We start from the raw sequence: 16741 nt of genomic DNA on the forward strand, positions 1-16741 counted from the left end.
CCAAAGTAATAAGTCTCTTCACTCTCAAACTGTCCATCCCATCAAGTATCATATCTGCGTCGCCTGCTTTGCCCCTATCTCTTCATTACCCTAGAACCATTAACTGCCGAAGACGGGGATTACATAATATCTGTGTTTCTGGCTTTAGATGACGCGATCGCTTTTGCTGGAGAAAAGTACGAGGAGTCACGGCCAGCCCTCTTGATATCAAAACCATAAGAGGTCCTTGCCTGGCATATTCCTGGCATATATTGACACCTTACTATTACTACAGCTGCTTGTCTTTTTGGACTTTTGTTTCTTTTACTGTCGTATTTGTTCTCCCTTATAATTGACACCGTGATGTCCGAATCAGGCCCTCCCCCTCCAGGGGCCACTGCTGCTGCTACAGCGGGAAAGGATGGCAGCGCTGTGAAAAAGGCATTCCCGCATGTTGATCTAGCTGGACATGATCTACCGCCGTCGCCTGCTCCGTCAAGCCCAAGGGCGGGCAGGAGATATGCCCTGGCAACTGAATTGGTGTATACCGAGGGCAATGACCAGTTCAATGCCAGCAGCGTACCGATATACCAGGTAAATATCATCACTACGATAACCTCCTACCTTAGTCACGATGGCTATAGTCCTGTTAATATCTACGTTAATTGCGCTTATTCTGCTGCTTTACTGACCTGCTCTACAATACACAGAGTGCGACATTCAAACAGACATCTGGCGGCGGGGGCGGTGAATACGACTACACACGATCAGGGAACCCTACTAGAACACATCTTGAACGCCACTTGGCTAAGATTATGTCGGCACAACGAGCACTCGTCGTATCGTCCGGCATGGCGGCGTTGGATGTGATCACGCGACTCCTCAAGCCTGGGGATGAAGTGGTGACGGGAGATGATCTTTATGGAGGGACCAACCGACTTCTCAAATACTTATCTAACCACGGAGGAATCATTGTACACCACGTCGATACTACCAATCCCGAAAACGTTGAGCAGGTACTCAACTCCAGGACGGCAATGGTCTTGCTTGAGACTCCTACAAACCCATTGATTAAAATCGTTGATATACGCCGAATCTCCACAGTGACCCATGCTAAAAATCCCGGTGCCTTGGTCGCTGTAGATAACACCATGCTTTCTCCACTACTGCTTAACCCGCTAGACCTGGGTGCTGATATTGTCTATGAGAGTGGAACTAAGTACCTCTCTGGTCACCATGACTTGATGGCAGGTGTCATTGCGGTTAACGACCTAACACTTGGAGAAAAACTATACTTCCCCATAAATGCCTCTGGGTGCGGTCTATCACCATTTGACTCGTGGCTTCTCCTTCGTGGTGTCAAGACACTCAAGGTCCGCATGGAACAGCAACAGAGTAATGCCCAGCGAATTGCCGAGTTTCTTGAATCACACGGGTTCCGTGTTCGATATCCGGGCCTGAAATCACACCCTCAATATGACCTCCATCGGACAATGGCTCGAGGAGCTGGTGCTGTTCTCTCGTTCGAGACGGGAGATGTCATGATAAGTGAACGCATCGTCGAAAGTGCGAAGCTATGGGCAATTAGCGTCAGCTTTGGTTGTGTGAACAGTTTAATCAGCATGCCATGCCGTATGAGCCATGCCAGTATCGACGCAAAGACTCGTAAGGAAAGGGCCATGCCTGAAGACCTAATCCGTCTTTGTGTAGGTATTGAAGATGCAGACGACCTAATTGATGATTTGAGAAGAGCTGTAAGTCGTTATCTCCCCTTTTTTTACATCCATCTAAAATTCAATGTACTAACAGATCTGTTGGAATAGCTGGTTCAAGCTGGTGCTGTGAATGTCACATTGGAGGGCTTCCAAAACATCAACCAGAGTTCCACAGCCTAATAATCCGTCTTAATTTTTTTTTTCTTATTTTTTTAACCTCCATCCTTTTTTGATTCCCATCCTGCAGGCGTTCCCGGTAAACTGTGTTATAAAACATATCACGACCATATTACTATGGAATGGCGTCCAACCGCCTTCCAACGGAGGAATGTTGAATGTTAAATGTATAGTCATTTGCAACCTGAAAAATTAACTTGGCAGTTAGATTTGCGGCTAATTTGGATGAATAAGTAGCAGAACACTGCAATCTATGCGAACTATTTTCGGCTGTTTATCTGTGCCCTTTTCAACCTAGCCATGAGGTCAAAGGGTATACCTGAAAAATGGGCTCAAGTCACCCATATCTAACAACTCCTTCTCCGTATACCTAGCTCTGATGTTTTCTTCACCCTGTTCCGCAATCAGCTTATCCCGCTGGCCGTTCACCCTCTTGAATTCCACTCGCAGGAATATAGCTGTTATAATTGCAATTCCACATATCGCCAAAGACACTCCAAAACCTGTCGGATACTTTGGTTTCTCTTTAGCAAGGTATATATTCGACCCAGCTATGCCACCCCAGTTACCAATGGAAATCAGAATAGCCATTCCAACGGCTCGCTTAGATGAGGGCGCAAGATTATTAGCTAGAGGATCAGTTAGTGATACCCGTTGACTGCATCTAGAACCTCTAAGTAAAACATACCAACTAGACATAGTACAGGGGTGAACGCTGAGTACAGTCCAGATGCAACCAGGAACAACATTCCATATGTCAAACCAGGGTATCGAGGATGTGGAATGGCTAGCTGTGCTGCAAATCCCAAAAGGGCAATTGTATTTCCAGCAATGATAAATGGAGTTCTCTGTTCGTAGCGATCGGAGAGGTAAGCGAATACTAGAATCCCTATTGTTGCTACAACATATATGGGTATTGTTAACAGCTGAGCTTGCGCTGCAGTATATCCAAGATCATTGATAACTGTAGGCACCGTTGCAGTGAATCTAGATAGCTCTTAGCTGCCCATTCATCTTTTGTTGGGGCATATACATACCCATACACGCCAATAGTATTCGCCCAGAACATTAGTATAGCGCAGTAGATCTTCCATTCTTTGAAGGCAGCTAGGACATGTCTGGGAGTGATCTTATCATTGTTAGTAACTCGGCCTTGCCCAGAACCCGTCTCGAGAGATAGTCTGTTTATAATGAACTCCTTCTCTTCCTTGGTTAAAAACTTCGCTCTCTCAGGGCTGTCCGGTAGTATAAACCAGATCACAATGGAGAAAGCAACAGGTAAAAGGCCTTCAAGTATGAATATCCTATTTCCATGTTTTAGTCAATTGCCCGTTTCCCACTCAGTAGAACAACAGCTTACCAACGCCATCCCGCAAGATTTGCAATACCGTGCATCTTTTGAATGGCGAACGCAAGGAGGCCTGAAAATGCTCCAGACAAGGAAGCAGAACCGTAAAAGATTGCCATTCGATGCTGAACTTCATAACGCTTGTACCATATTGTCAAAAGATAGGTAGCTGCTGGAAAGAAGCCAGACTGTATAGTTCATCCCAAGTCAGTCATCAATTTCTGTGATTGGTATAGACAATGACCCATGGTACGTAAATACCTCGGCTACACCTAGGAAGAATCTAGCAATAAGCAGACCCTGGTAACTCTGGACTACTCCCAACAATCTAGAACCTGGTGTTAGTTAAGGCTGCTACTATGAAGTCCCTTGGGAATACTTACGTAGTAACGGTGCCCCAGCCCAGCATCATGATAGCAATCCATACTGACGGCCGCAAGATTTTAAGAATTATATTGCTAGGAACTTCAAATAGACCGTACGGAACAAAGAAGAGTGTCAATGCTATATTGTACTGATAGCCTACCAAATGCAAATCCCTCTCCAGACCGGCAATTTTGGCATTTGCAACTAGTTAGCAGGTTAGCATCCCATGTAAAGTGAGTAACTGGATAATTGAGACCTATACGTACTGTTTCCTCTATCGATGAAGGCAAGCAGATAAAGTAAGGTAAGCAGTGGAATGAGTCGATAGTCGACTTTTCTCAATATCCGCTTTGCTTCCTCTGGTGAGTAGGCTTGGACAGACCTACGGACCTCATCCGCTTCATCCCTCTCCACATCATCGGACGTTGGGCTTTTGTCGTTGTCTAATCCGATATTTGGCTCATCAGCCTTCTCGGGTTTGGGCGGTGGAGATATATCTGGATTCATCGGGTCCCGATGATGTGGGTTGGGAGATATTGGCAATTATGGCTTTGGGGTTATGTAATTGCAGAGTATCGTTGAAATTTATCTGGGGTAAATTGATATCCGGACTGGGGCCAGATCATCTAAATAGCGCCTCATCCTGGACGATTATCCTAGTCTAGATATACGAAGTGTCGGTTACATCGAACAGGTTAACCGACAGACACCAATTCGACCGTACTACGAGTAATGCTTCAACTTGAAGTCTCGGCTATTCAATCATATCACTCTCTTTTGAGACTTTAGATGCCCAGTTGATCTGGGGTTCTAGGACCGATAATACATGGCTCCAGGCGTCTAAAAAGGGTGCATTTTTGTGTGAAGAGAATGTATATAACACATATTCCTCGCTAATTTTCGACTAGTTACCCACTAGTTAGTCCACTGATAGATGATATCTTTCTAGTATTATTTGAATCATCATAATATTACTTGGGATATCAGATTCGCCTTACCATGGAAACTGTGTTCAAATGCTAAATTCAAAAGTGTCCAGTTAGTGAGATTTAGGTTAGGGTTCAAGGGCCGCTCGGTTACCATGGTTGCGGTAATCCAGAGTCCAGTGTTATTGATGATTTCATTCATAAGTTCTCCAATAACGGGATACAATGATGGCCTCATTGTCTAAATATCTAATTTGTTCGTTCTATGGGAATCGCTAAATCAGAAACTACTTACCATCACAGGCCGGAAGACAAATCTTTTGAATCAGACGAAAGATAAAATCTTTGATGATGGCACAAGTGATAGACAAGGCGAGAAGCAAGATATGGCAGAGATAATGGATATCTTTTCATGGAACTTGCTCACTGGCACAAGAGAACGTTAAAGAATTAATGAGAGATGCCAGTGCGGTATTGCTAACTCCGAGCCTCGTTAGAAGGCCGAGTTTGCTGCATCCAGGCGTGGAAAAAGAGATAGAGATGGGCCCCTTGGATTCGCCAGTGAGGCTATGATTCGGAGTTTCAACGCAGTTATTACTGGTTAAAATAGACGAATATATCGAACTGGCATATATTCCATTTGCACTATGGACTGCGCGGGCAGTCTTCCCTAGCTCCTTTCAGGTTAGGTTGTCCTCTCATCTCCGGACATCAGGTATTCGGCTGCCGACATTGTTTCGTGTTGAGTGGTGAGCTCATCGTGTACCCTATAATTAATTGTCATGGTCCGGTGTGTTAGACAATGAAAGCATTGTGACCATACCCAGTGGCGGATATCAGTCAAGTCGCAGACTCAGCCATTGGGAGAATTAGGCTCAGCTAGCAACGAGGAGTGCGGGTCTCACTATCTGATAAGGATTAGTTAGTATGAACTACCAGAGCTTTATATCCCCGAATAAGGGGCCAAAGACGGTTGAGATGTAACTAGCATGAACAACTCATCTTCGAGCAACTGACTTGACAAGTTATCAAAGTCACACCGTCTATATTGCTTCTTCTCTCCGAACCGCGGCAACGCGATCCTATCCCTCGCGAGGACAGGAATTGAACTGCTCTATCCGATGATATCACCGACCCGGCTCCCGTTTATTGGTGAGGACGATGATTGTTGCTTTTTCTCTGGCTCTCGATCAACTCGGCTGACAGTCCTGCGAGGGCGACTTGAGAAGACTACTGGCCGGAAAGGTCTCGGTCCCCTGGTTCTACAGGCTAGTTCGGCCTCAAGCTGCCATGAAACCTGCATCTTTTCCCTTCTCCATCTTTATTTGCTTTGCTCTTCTTTCTTTTTTTTTGCCTCTGCCAGCCAATCTCTATGCGCAGGGTCATCCCGGATGAGTCACGTGTTTGTGCTTGAACTCGCCCAAGGACTTTTTGCTTTTAAAAAGGTGCCAGGGATGCCCGAGCAGGCCGGACTGAAAAGGCGCTGGCTGGGGCTTTTTCTCTCTCCTGGCGGACGAACATCTCGAGGACAGCCTGTATGAGACGGTCTTCTTTCGTGTGCTGCCGCGTTGGACGCCTATAAGCTGAGGATTAACTTCACCTTTTTGTTCCCCGATACCCGGAAGTATCTCAGACATTGCCCAGAGAACCCATTGTCTCATGCAGGAATAAGTCCTGGCAGGTTCTTTGACTTCTTCCATTCTCTTATCGAGTGCCCAAACTCGCAGCAGGAACCGCTGTGCTATTCCGGAGATGTCTCGAGAAGGCGTCGAGTCCAAGGCGAGCTCTGTCACTTCGGTTGACGGCCGCCAGGGCTTCCTCGAGCCGCGCCAACTTCACGTGCCAGAGACTGTTCTCGGGGGAGCTCGGAGATGGAATACAGGGGACCTGGGATCAAGACTGGCAGTCGATATGGTTAGCGCTGCGACTGCTGGTGCCCTCATATGTCCGATGATCACCATTATTGACAAGTGAGTCTTGAGTCACCATGCTGTGATGATATATCTAATGTCTTCATATGGAACTGACAACTGGGCCTGGTATTAGATCGATTATTGAGAAAGCAGCAAAGGGGATATCAATTCAATCGAGTTTGGCCTCATCATTGAAGGTCATGATAACAAAACCCCATCGATTCCTCACTTCGACTCCCTTCCTGCTCATTTACACTCTTTACTCATCCACGTACCTCTCCGCCAACCTGATCGACACTGCCGTGTCAACTATGGAAGATAAGGCTTATAACAATGTATCGACCGGATTCATGAAATTCCTAACCACGGCATTGGTGAACATGTCAATATGCGTGTATAAAGACTCCCGGTTTGTTAAGATATTTGGAACCCAAGGACAAGGAAACAAACCGTTATCAGCATCCGCAAAGGGCCTAACTGCTGCTGGTGCTGTGACTCCACAGATCAAAGCAGCGGCCGCGTGCCTACCGCAAAGCGCACCAAAGATTCCAATAACATCATATGGTCTCTTCTGCTTCCGAGATAGTATCACCATCTTTGCTTCCTTCAATCTCCCGCCCATAGTAGCCAGATATGTACCGGATGCAGTTGCATCAAATCAACTGCTCTGATTGAGTCAATTGAAGGCAAGGCTGGAAAGCATCCAGCTAATCAGCACGCCCTTCCACTTGCTAGGACTGGACCTCTATAATCGCCAGCCTCCTGGCGGGCTACCGGCAGCCGACAGATGGGCTCGCGTGAAGAGAGACTGGGTTCCAAGCTGTATTGCCAGAATCGGACGAATTCTGCCAGCCTATGGAGTTGGTGGCGTGGTGAATACAAGAATGAGAGAAAGAATTATGAGCTCTATTGACCCTGGGCAGAGATCTTAAATGCTACTTTCATGCATGAGGTACCGGGTGACCCTGTCGGTCTACTGCATCGTCATTAGCGAGCGCCAGCAGGGGCAAGAAGCGCCAATGCATCTCCAAGCAACAGGCCCCGGATCACCACATACTATTTGCATCAACATATAACGCCAACACTTCCGAGCCATTAGATGCATTTGATCCTACGAAGGACGCTCAATGTGCTCTTTCTTTGCGCTATACCCCTCCTGATTAGTGTTCATTTAGATCAATTTTCTATACCTCAGGGGCAATAAGTGCCTGTCGTTGCCCCCTTCACGACCTTTTCCCCGTCCGTTTACTTGACTTTCTGGCTTGGTTAAATAGACTTGGTTTTTTTTACTTGGGAACTTATGAGCGAATTGATAGACTCACGGCGTTATGTACAGGAGATTCAAGACGCCCACCTAGGTTTCTGTTCTGTTATCCATGGGGTCTAAAGACTAAAAGTTCTAGACCTTCTTGTTTATAATTTATACACTTCGTGAATACAGCATGTTGAATTGTATATACCATCTTATGGGAGTATGTACATTGGTTCCTTGGTTAATACTTGCGGGAAGGATTCGATCAAAGCAAGGGAAATGCCTGGATTAGCTACGTTACATCAATCATTTTGCGCTTTTTGTTATACAATGCGGAATGCAGGTGTGTAAGTAGTGGATACACAAGACGGACATTATTTCAGACAAAGAGGAGTGTGGATAAAATAAGAAAAGATGGTTAATATGCCCTGTATATAGATGGAGCCACTGGCGGGTAACAATGCTTGATCAGAACTTGGCGTACGACAGGCTAAAGGGGACTGTGGGTATAACGGAGGCTAAAGCTATAAGTAGGTCAAGGATGGTGTGTATGTTGCTTAAGCTTTTATTCAGACTTCTCCCGTCGAAGTCGTCGTTCTTCTCTTCGACGTTCTCTCTCTTCTTGCCGCTGTTTTTTCACAGCCTGCGCTGCACGGAAGGCCTCCGAGAATGCTCCTTGAGGTAGAGTTTCCTGAGGAACTGCATTAGGTCCACCGAACATGAGGAAGGCGTTATGGAATGCCCATTGGACCGCTTCTTCAACGGGTTTGTCGAACAGATAAGGTAGGGCTGGGACAACGGAAAGTCCAAGCTGTTACGTCAACAAAAAAGAGGCGAAATGTCAGCGCTGTAAAACCCGGTTTTATCATGCGTTGGCGTGGCCTGACTTACCCCAATTGGTGCCCAAGTTCTGAGAAACACGCTCTTCATGTTCTTCATTGCCCGTCCAGAGTACTTGACAATAGAGTGAATTGTGAATGCAGGTAAGCCCATACTGGCAAGTGACTGGAACACGGCCCTCTCAGCCATGACGGAGCGGTAATCCTCGCTCAGAGGGATCTTTTTAGTAGGCCATGGAATTAGAGTGTCTTCTTCGGGATCTTTCCACGGCATTGGGTGCTTGGGACATGCTGTTGAGGTTAACGTCTCTTCGACGTCCTTAAGTGCAGCTTTGTTCATAAAGTGCTCCTCCAATGCCTTGCGGTCAGCACTGCTTTTCAAATCAACGTCTCCGACAGCAATGGCCTCAGTAGCCTTCCGGAAAGCATCGCTTTTCGGAGCGAGTATCTCCTGGTTTCGTAGGTATGCCTTGTATCCTTCGTTAGCGACATCCCCGAAGATGTATGCCCAGGAGACACCGTAGGCGCCCTTGACCATCCATGGATGTGCCACCGGCCGGAAAGACTCTCCAATGTCCGATGTATATGCGACATAACGGTGTGCAGAAAGAAGCAGCGTCCGAATTCGAGCTGCGTAGGCCGAGTATCGATATCCGGTATCAACAGTATCTACCGAGCTATAGCCAGCCAGATGTGTGCGTGAGTACAGTGGTGTCCCAAGTAGCAATGAGGCAACGGAGGGGCTTAATCCCACCCCTCGGAATAGTTGAAGAGTCAAAGAAGAACACGATTCAAAGGATGGAGTTAGCCTTACTTGCCCTCGTAAAGCTGGTCCAGTATTTCCTCCTCGCGGTCGACGAGCTTCTGCAGCTCAGGGGTCAGTTTGCGGGTGCGAGGCACCGCCGGCTTAGAGTCGCCCGCCACGGCAACATGCTCGTCCTTGGCCATAGCTCGAGCTATTTGGAGCTGTAGATAAGATAGCTATTAATAGTGTAAAACTAGTTTTCGCTTCTCACTCTCAGAACACTGCGGGTGTATCGCGAGAGAAAAGGACTTCGATCAGGCCGTCAACACGAAGGAGGTTCGTTCGCAAACACGGAGCTTTCCAGCGCATCTAGAAGAAGCCCGCCCGGCCAGGCAAAAGCAGCGGCAAGAGCCGGGAACCCCTTACGTCATCCCAGTACTGCTGAGTCATATATTATTAAGCATTGCTTATGTTAGCAGTCACGTGAATGGTTTGCCGATTCGACGTCGAACTTGCAAAACAGCAACAACTTCGACGAAGAAGCAGAAGTTGCTCCGTCCAGCCCAGCTCGCCAGCACCAGCATTGAGATCTCTCGCCGCCACTCTGCGTCGTATTCCAGGGACTACACGCCTTTCTGAAACTCTACCACATTCACAATGGTTGCCACGTACACTATCCTCGGCCGCAAAGTCGGTTCTCACGTCGTACGTTCTCACTCATCTTTCCTAACGCCCCCAATGGTTCCGTCGGATTGAAAGGATCGTCCGATACGGGTCGCCATCTTTATAGCAGCTGTCGATTTATATTGGAAAGTCTGTTACTGATGTGTTTCTGCCTCAATTAGCTTGCCATGACCGTCCTCGGCGGCACTGCCGGCGGCATCTACTTTGCCCTCCCAGGAAAGCAGAGCAAGGCTCAGGCCCCACCAATCAAGGCCAGCAGCAAGGACGAGGAAGCATTCATCCAGTACGTCGAGTGTTTCAATTCTACAATAATTATCTTGGGTATATCGAGATGAATTGGGCATGATGCTAACACTTTCGTTATAGGGAATTCCTTAAGAGCGTCGAGACCGAAGACTCCAAGGCCAAAGCCAAGCACTAAATTTGCCTACCTATAACCCGTACCTGCCGCCCTCTTCCTGGATTCTCCTCTATCACTTCGTCTCTTTTATTCCTCGATGAATCTTTGACCTCGATTTGCCGGCGGAGCGGGAAGACTTGATATATGTAAAATATATGTACAGCTGCGGGTTTTCCCTTTTACATTGACTTTTTCATTGAATGCGCGCGAGAAAAGAGATCCCCGTGATTGTTTAATACGTGCATACGTGTCTGTGTACTAGGTTACCCGCTGAGAATGATAGATATCGTGTCTGCATGAATAGACTTTTTTGGCATGATTCTCATATACTGGATCAACTTCTCTCGCTTTTATGAATCTTCGGAAAAGGGCATTGAATACTTGTTTACAGCCACGGTCATGGTCTGTATGAAAACAATTTCATCACTATATACTAACGTGAAGATAACTAGGTACGCCCAAGTAAAAGATGAACGTATAAAACCACGAAAAGCGACATGAAGGAAAACATCAAGATGCTATATACCATGAAAAAAAGGGGTGGAAAGATGAAAAATAAACCTAACAAAAGCTATCAAGGTTTCAACTCAAGAACCCCTTGGGGGTCAACAGGCCTTCCAACAATCACAGTGGCCTTCAACTGTCTAAGGTTCATGATAATGCTAAACAACGTGGACGTTGTATTCTCACCTTTTGCCTGTCGGCAAATGGAGGTCGGGTATCCCTTCTCGTCCTTCAGGATTTCTTCTATCCTCTCAAACTCTGGCTTAGGCCCGCTCTGGGCCAGCAATTCTCTTAGCCTGGCCAGACGGGCCTCGCTGTCAGGCATGAACATCATGGACTTCAAACCGTTCTTGTGGTTGTGCACAAAGTGGTTTGTATGAGTGATGATATCTGGTCTGCTCTCCATGAAATCGCCCATGTTGAGCCATGCTATATCCATAGACGAGCACTCGAGACCAGTACCGCCTGTGTAGTCGGCAATAGTGATATGGCATGCCGATGCAACACCTACTTTTCCTAGTTTGCCAATGGCGTCGACACGCGAGGAACTTTCCAGTGCTAGCCTGAGAGCAAGGTGGCAGGGCAGCCGGGTGAAGTCTACGCCTTCTGCCTTGATGGCGTTAAGGGTAACTCCAACGCCTTTTGAGTTGAGGCCCACCTTGCCAATAATGCCAGCCTCGGTGACCATATGAATAGTTGGCTTTGACGTATCTAGCGGTGCGATGTGCAACGAGATGAGATTTGGCGCCTGGTCATCTTCCCACTGAAGTAATAACAATACCCGTTAGAGAGAGAGAGATGGTATTCGGGTATATGATTCTCTGCCGGTTGTATCAACTTACATCCCAGTTCTGTGCAAGGAAGCTTGCACTTGGATTCCTCCATGAGAAGGCTGTGCATCCATCATCAAACATGCCATATGCAATCTCGGTACGCACATTCAACGCCAGTACTGATTTCACGTCAACACCAGCCCCCTGTGCGATTCCTGTTAAGAAGATGTCAATAGGCGGCAAAAAAAAAAGGACTAAGCGTACAGAGCAGAACTTGGAACCGGTGTAACAGAGGTTCCAGCCAGACCAGGCCAACATGCTGATATAGTAATATGTCAGCGATAAAATGAATAGCTCACCTCGTATCTCTTGCATATAGTTTGGAAACGTCGTCTCCAGTAGAGGCTGGAACTTGAGCGCTGTTCGGCATACTTCAGCCCAAGACATGGACGACTTCTGCTTCAGCAGAGTCTTGTAGAAGTCTAAGCTTCCATGTATCTCTTTGGAGGCCTGTTCTCCATGCTGGCGCCCTACCTAGATGTGCAGGAGAAGGTTCAGTGTCAGCTGGGCTCGACACGTTTATGACGTGGGAGCGGGTTATTATCAGCTTACATCGTATGGGCTTCCGTGGCAGACAACGGTGCGCATAGTGACCTCCCCTCCTGTGGACAAAGGACGAAACGTCGGTTGCTGTGATAACGATATATAACTGGTTTAACTAGCTAGGTATCCAGGTCGAGCCCTGTCAGGCCACTTGAGATCATCAACAGGGCGAAAGGGTAGCAAACTGTCGTTATGCCTCGTCTGATACACACTCGGCAAACTCCCTCCTTTCGCCCAGCGAGCGAATAATAGGGCTGCGGGGATGGCAGCTCACCCTCGGCCAATCAGCGGGTCGAGCCAGCGACGACGTTTGGTCCATCGCCCAAGTGTCTTCTTTGTGTCACCAACGGGGACGTGAGGGTGATGGCTACGGCAGACAGAGAGACGGTTGACTCTGCTGGACACTGACACTGCTACTGCAGACGTTCTTTGGCGGCTGGCAGCCTCGTCGTGGCAAGATACCGCAGCATGGAGTAACTAAGCTACAGACAGACAGACGAGCAGGAAGGATCCGAGCTACAAGCAGCAGCTTATACACCGAGGAGCTTAGATTACGTGGTGTGGACAGTCTTTTCAGATGCATACATGATGCCAGCAACTGCTCGAGAGGCCGTTCTAAGAAATGAAACCTTGGATAGAAGAACATCCACCGTCTATTCATTATTGTCTCTCCATCAACTAAACGTCCATCTCGTCGTCGTCTTTGATGTCCTTTTTTTTACCTTAACTTTTTCCCCTTGAAAGCAACAGCCGGAAAAACTTCAGGGACATCGGAGTTTTGATGTTCCTTGATCATTACGTAATATAACACCTTTAGCTCCTCGAGAAGCTTTTTGAGCTCTTGAAGCTTAAAGTCAAGATAAACAACGACGAGACAACAACCCGAAGCAAGAGAAGAGAGAGAAGAGAAGGACAGGGTTAAGAAAAAGCCAGATCACTGTCATAAATCCCCCAATGAAGCAGATTCCGTTCCCATTCGCGCTGAATATTGGCACCGATATCGTCCATATCCCCCGTATCCAACGGCTTGTTGCCCGCTCGGTCGCCGCCAGCACCAGTCTCGACCCTGCCGCTGCTACCAACCAGAAAACCTCCCTCTCCAGATTTGTCCGTCGTATACTCTGCGAACAGGAGCAGGCATACTTCAAGTCCAAGTTCAGGCTGTCGTCTATTGCCTCTGATGTCCAACTACCTCCTCAACCTATAACTGCCCAGACTTCCACGGAAATTGCAAGATGGTTAGCTGGACGGTTTGCTGCTAAAGAAGCGGCTAGGAAGGCGGCTCCTGGAGGTGCGTCAAGCGTAAGCTGGAAGGAAGTGATGATTCGAGCTGAAGCTGGCGGAGACGGACGACCAGAGGTAGTATATTTTCGTGAAGGAGGATCTGTAGGTCAGCTTGGGAAGCTATCGATCTCTCACGACGGGGAGTATGTCGTTGCAACGGTTATTGCAGCCACTCCAGAGTTGTGAGCTCAGAACCATTTTCCCTAATGCAGGTATCAATATGCAATTAATTCATTCCGCACGCCTCCTTAGCGATACGGAGTATACAAAGTGCCAAGAGCCGACCGGTTGTCACGCTAACGGCCCATCTTAGGCAGGGTGAAAGGACCTCAAATTTGAAAATGTCAAGGTTGTTGAGGTCGTATGCCTCCAATCTACTGAAAAACGCGAAGTATCTTTTGCATTGCGTGATTTCTCAGGTAAGAGGATGTGGCTTCGGTCGTTTTCACAGTTATTTGCGCCAGGACGCCATCAAGGTATAAGGACGATGGGTACCCAAAGCAGCAATCCGGAGCTGTTTGAGTACACGTCTGGTCGATTCCTGTAAGAATTATCCACAGCATCTTGTTGAACTTTAGTATTTTAATGGTCGACTATTATAGGTTTAACGAGCAGCTTCGTCTTGCAGAACGCCATGTGCAGTTTAATCGTGATGCTCTAGCTACCGTCATATGCCAATCTACCGGTCGACCGGAGTCTGATCTTATCTCAATAACGAAACTCGCAGAAGGTGGCTTTAACCGTGTGCTTCAAGCTACGTTCAAAGATGGCTATACGGTTCTTGCCAGGATTCCTTACCACTCGATGGTACCAAAGCGCTTTGTCGTTGCTAGCGAAGCTGCTACCCTTGGCTTACTACACTCGCGTGGTTACCAGTTCCAAGAGTTCTTGGTTATTCTGCAAGCAATTCAAACTCAGTTGGCGTCGAATATCTACTTTTAGAAAAAATCGACGGTAGCCCTCTCGGAGACCGGTGGTTTACCATTGGCAATAAAACTCGCGCCGAAATCATGAAGCAGATTGTCGCAGTCGAGACGCGGTTCATGTCTATTACATTCCCCGCAAGCGGCAGCTTATACTACCGTAAAGATCTCACATCGTCGGAACCAAATGTGCTATTACCCGAACAGACCACTGCCGACGATATAGCCGTTGGCCCTATTGCGCAGTATGAATGGTGGTATAAGGAACGAGCATCGTTAAACGTCGACCGTGGCCCGTGTACTGCACCCAGCCTATCTTTTTCTCACTAGCCAGAATTGCTAATCATTGAGGTTAGGGGAAACGTTTCTGAAATGCTTTGAAGCTCCGGCAAAACGCGAGATTAGTTTTTGTAAAGAATTTGGAAAGCCTCGCCTCCATGTCGAGCGGTACCTGCGCGAATTACACAAATTACAAAAAATGACACCGACTGCCCACGTCCAAGTACTGTCGCAATACCTGCAACTTGCTCCTCACCTAGAAATACCAGCAGAACACCCTTTCGCTCGGCCGGTTCTCCGACACCCAGACTTTTCACCTAACAACATCTTGGTTAATTCGGACAACGAAATAGTAGGAGTTATTGATTGGCAACATGCAGCCGTTTTACCTCTCGGTTTATGCGCAAACATACCATCTTACTTCCAGAACTGGGGTGACCCCGTGTCAGAAAGACTTGCAACACCTATGGTTAAACGACCTGAGAATTTCGATACATTGAGTGAGGCTGAACAGGAATCTATAAAGGAAACTATGCGGAAACAGATAGCCCACTTTTACTATGCTGCTTTGACAATGAAGCAACTACCTGACCATTTTGACGCGTTGCGAAATTATAACTCAATGCTTCGAGCAAAGCTTTTCACCTTAGCTGGGGCTCCCTGGGAAGGGGATACATTATCCCTCAAACACGCAATAATTGAAGCATACCAGAAATGGCCAATTCCTCTTGAAAAGTCATCATACCCAAATGTGGTTAACTGCCCTGTCCAATTTACCCGGGAAGAAATTCTCAAATGTGTGACAGACTTTGCGCAGGAACAAGAAAAGCTACAAGAGTTTACGGAAATGAAGGCTTGCGCGAATGTCGACTCAGTGGGGTGGGTTCCCGATGATGAGCACCTTGAAAAGTCAAGGGATATTGCACGAATCATCAAGGCAGGGCTTCTAGAGCATTCTACCACTGAACTGGAGCGAGAAGCCATTAGAAATCATTTTCCTTTCGATGATCATGATGAGGATCTCTGAACCCTGAAACAATATTCCCATTTCGTGGAAAAACTAGAGGGAGAAGCACTCCAAAGGAACCCATGCCATCGTAACGGCAATGGAAGTGCAGGAAGCCTTGGAAGCCGCTAAACATGGAATTGCCGACTAGTTCGAGGAGAAACGACCACTATCAATGACCACTATTCTGTTATCTCTCTCTTTGTCTGCCTGGATATTCGGAGTAAGGACGAACTCGGGCGCCTTCTTCCAAACAAATAGTTGCCGATACCTAAGAGTATATGCGGCCAATACTGATCAACTATAAGAACACCCGCCAAGTATAGCAGACTTCCTTTTAATAAGATATAAATGTATGCTACATTAGTAATTGCATGAACTAAGGAACTCGTCCGTAGCCAAGAGGATGCAAATCTCCAGAATGCTGCATGGTGGGAACAGGCGTAGGAGCCACATTTCCTCACCGCGAAATGACTGATGGTTACAAATCAACTTGAGTTTTCTATCGACATGAATCTTCCACCACGTCCAGTCTTTTCCTGCAGTTGAGTCTCCAAGGAGTCGAGTTCAGACTGCATAGCTGAGAAATCATCCAGATGTGCCCGGCTATTTTCGAAATCAATCAACTTTGCAGTCCCTCTGCGAATAATGAAATTGTACTTGTTGACATCTCCATGCAGCAAACCAAGTTTATGACAACATCTTTGCAAACTGGAAGGTCTCCAATCGATGCCTCGCGCCCTTCGACCTTCTCCACCAGGAGCCCAATCACTCGCCTATGCTCATGGACATGGCCGAGAAACCCCGGGGGGGGGGGGGGGGGGGGGGGGGGGGGAAACCTTTTTTCTTCCCCGCCCGGAAGCCCCGGGCCCCCCCCAAAGAGGCTAAATTTTCCCTACCATAGAGGGGAATTTTTGAATTCTCGGGGGGTGGGGGGTTAAAAAAACCCAAAACTGTGGGCCCCGGGACCCCGAAAAAAAAGACCCTCTAGCATTTTTGTGAAATTGTTTTGCCTCGGCCCAAAG

At 47.4% G+C, this 16741-nt stretch overlaps 9 protein-coding genes across 10 annotated transcripts; 6 read left to right on the forward strand and 3 right to left on the reverse strand.

Moving 5' to 3' along the window:
• Window positions 1–342: 342 nt before the first annotated feature.
• On the forward strand, window positions 343–1874 carry TERG_05631 (cystathionine beta-lyase; the record flags this gene model as incomplete). Its single annotated transcript, XM_003233709.1, has 3 exons — window positions 343–573; window positions 690–1733; window positions 1803–1874. 3 exons carry the CDS (start codon window positions 343–345, stop codon window positions 1872–1874), a joined length of 1347 nt encoding a protein of 448 aa, XP_003233757.1.
• Window positions 1875–2177: 303 nt separating this feature from the next.
• Window positions 2178–4092, reverse strand: TERG_05632 (uncharacterized protein; the record flags this gene model as incomplete). The annotated part of the gene is made up of 7 exons (XM_003233710.1): window positions 2178–2500; window positions 2560–2858; window positions 2909–3175; window positions 3232–3407; window positions 3481–3547; window positions 3603–3789; window positions 3852–4092. 7 exons carry the CDS (start codon window positions 4090–4092, stop codon window positions 2178–2180), a joined length of 1560 nt encoding a protein of 519 aa, XP_003233758.1.
• A 1933-nt stretch (window positions 4093–6025) lies between these two features.
• Window positions 6026–7199, forward strand: TERG_05633 (uncharacterized protein). Its single transcript, XM_003233711.2, has 2 exons — window positions 6026–6481; window positions 6558–7199. Exons 1-2 carry the CDS (start codon window positions 6264–6266, stop codon window positions 7093–7095), a joined length of 756 nt encoding a protein of 251 aa, XP_003233759.1. The 5' UTR covers window positions 6026–6263; the 3' UTR covers window positions 7096–7199.
• Window positions 7200–7673: 474 nt separating this feature from the next.
• On the reverse strand, window positions 7674–9661 carry TERG_05634 (uncharacterized protein; the record flags this gene model as incomplete). 2 transcript variants are annotated; one of them, XM_003233712.2, is made up of 3 exons in its annotated part: window positions 7674–8487; window positions 8568–9192; window positions 9330–9661. In XM_003233712.2, the coding sequence occupies 3 exons, from the start codon at window positions 9461–9463 to the stop codon at window positions 8242–8244; spliced, it is 1005 nt and encodes a 334-aa protein (XP_003233760.1). In that variant the 3' UTR covers window positions 7674–8241. The 2 variants fall into 2 exon arrangements, with proteins under 2 accessions (XP_003233760.1, XP_047606654.1); XM_047750010.1 differs by having other exon boundaries at window positions 7674–9192; window positions 9330–9463.
• Window positions 9662–9917: 256 nt separating this feature from the next.
• Window positions 9918–10365, forward strand: TERG_05635 (uncharacterized protein; the record flags this gene model as incomplete). Its single annotated transcript, XM_003233713.1, has 3 exons — window positions 9918–9965; window positions 10106–10227; window positions 10311–10365. 3 exons carry the CDS (start codon window positions 9918–9920, stop codon window positions 10363–10365), a joined length of 225 nt encoding a protein of 74 aa, XP_003233761.1.
• Window positions 10366–10918: 553 nt separating this feature from the next.
• On the reverse strand, window positions 10919–11536 carry TERG_05636 (uncharacterized protein; the record flags this gene model as incomplete). Its single annotated transcript, XM_003233714.2, has 1 exon — window positions 10919–11536. One exon carries the CDS (start codon window positions 11534–11536, stop codon window positions 10919–10921), a length of 618 nt encoding a protein of 205 aa, XP_003233762.2.
• Window positions 11537–13178: 1642 nt separating this feature from the next.
• On the forward strand, window positions 13179–13694 carry TERG_05637 (uncharacterized protein; the record flags this gene model as incomplete). Its single annotated transcript, XM_003233715.1, has 1 exon — window positions 13179–13694. One exon carries the CDS (start codon window positions 13179–13181, stop codon window positions 13692–13694), a length of 516 nt encoding a protein of 171 aa, XP_003233763.1.
• Window positions 13695–13995: 301 nt separating this feature from the next.
• Window positions 13996–14450, forward strand: TERG_12316 (uncharacterized protein; the record flags this gene model as incomplete). Its single annotated transcript, XM_003233716.2, has 2 exons — window positions 13996–14051; window positions 14111–14450. The coding sequence occupies 2 exons, from the start codon at window positions 13996–13998 to the stop codon at window positions 14448–14450; spliced, it is 396 nt and encodes a 131-aa protein (XP_003233764.2).
• A 295-nt stretch (window positions 14451–14745) lies between these two features.
• TERG_12317 (uncharacterized protein) lies at window positions 14746–16386 on the forward strand. The gene has a single exon (XM_047751290.1). It carries the CDS (start codon window positions 14910–14912, stop codon window positions 15735–15737), a length of 828 nt encoding a protein of 275 aa, XP_047606655.1. The 5' UTR covers window positions 14746–14909; the 3' UTR covers window positions 15738–16386.
• The last annotated feature ends 355 nt before the right edge of the window (window positions 16387–16741 follow it).

The sequence above is a fragment of the Trichophyton rubrum genome (assembly GCF_000151425.1).
Source record: "Trichophyton rubrum CBS 118892 genomic scaffold supercont2.6, whole genome shotgun sequence".
In the NCBI taxonomy this organism is placed as follows: domain Eukaryota; kingdom Fungi; phylum Ascomycota; class Eurotiomycetes; order Onygenales; family Arthrodermataceae; genus Trichophyton; species Trichophyton rubrum.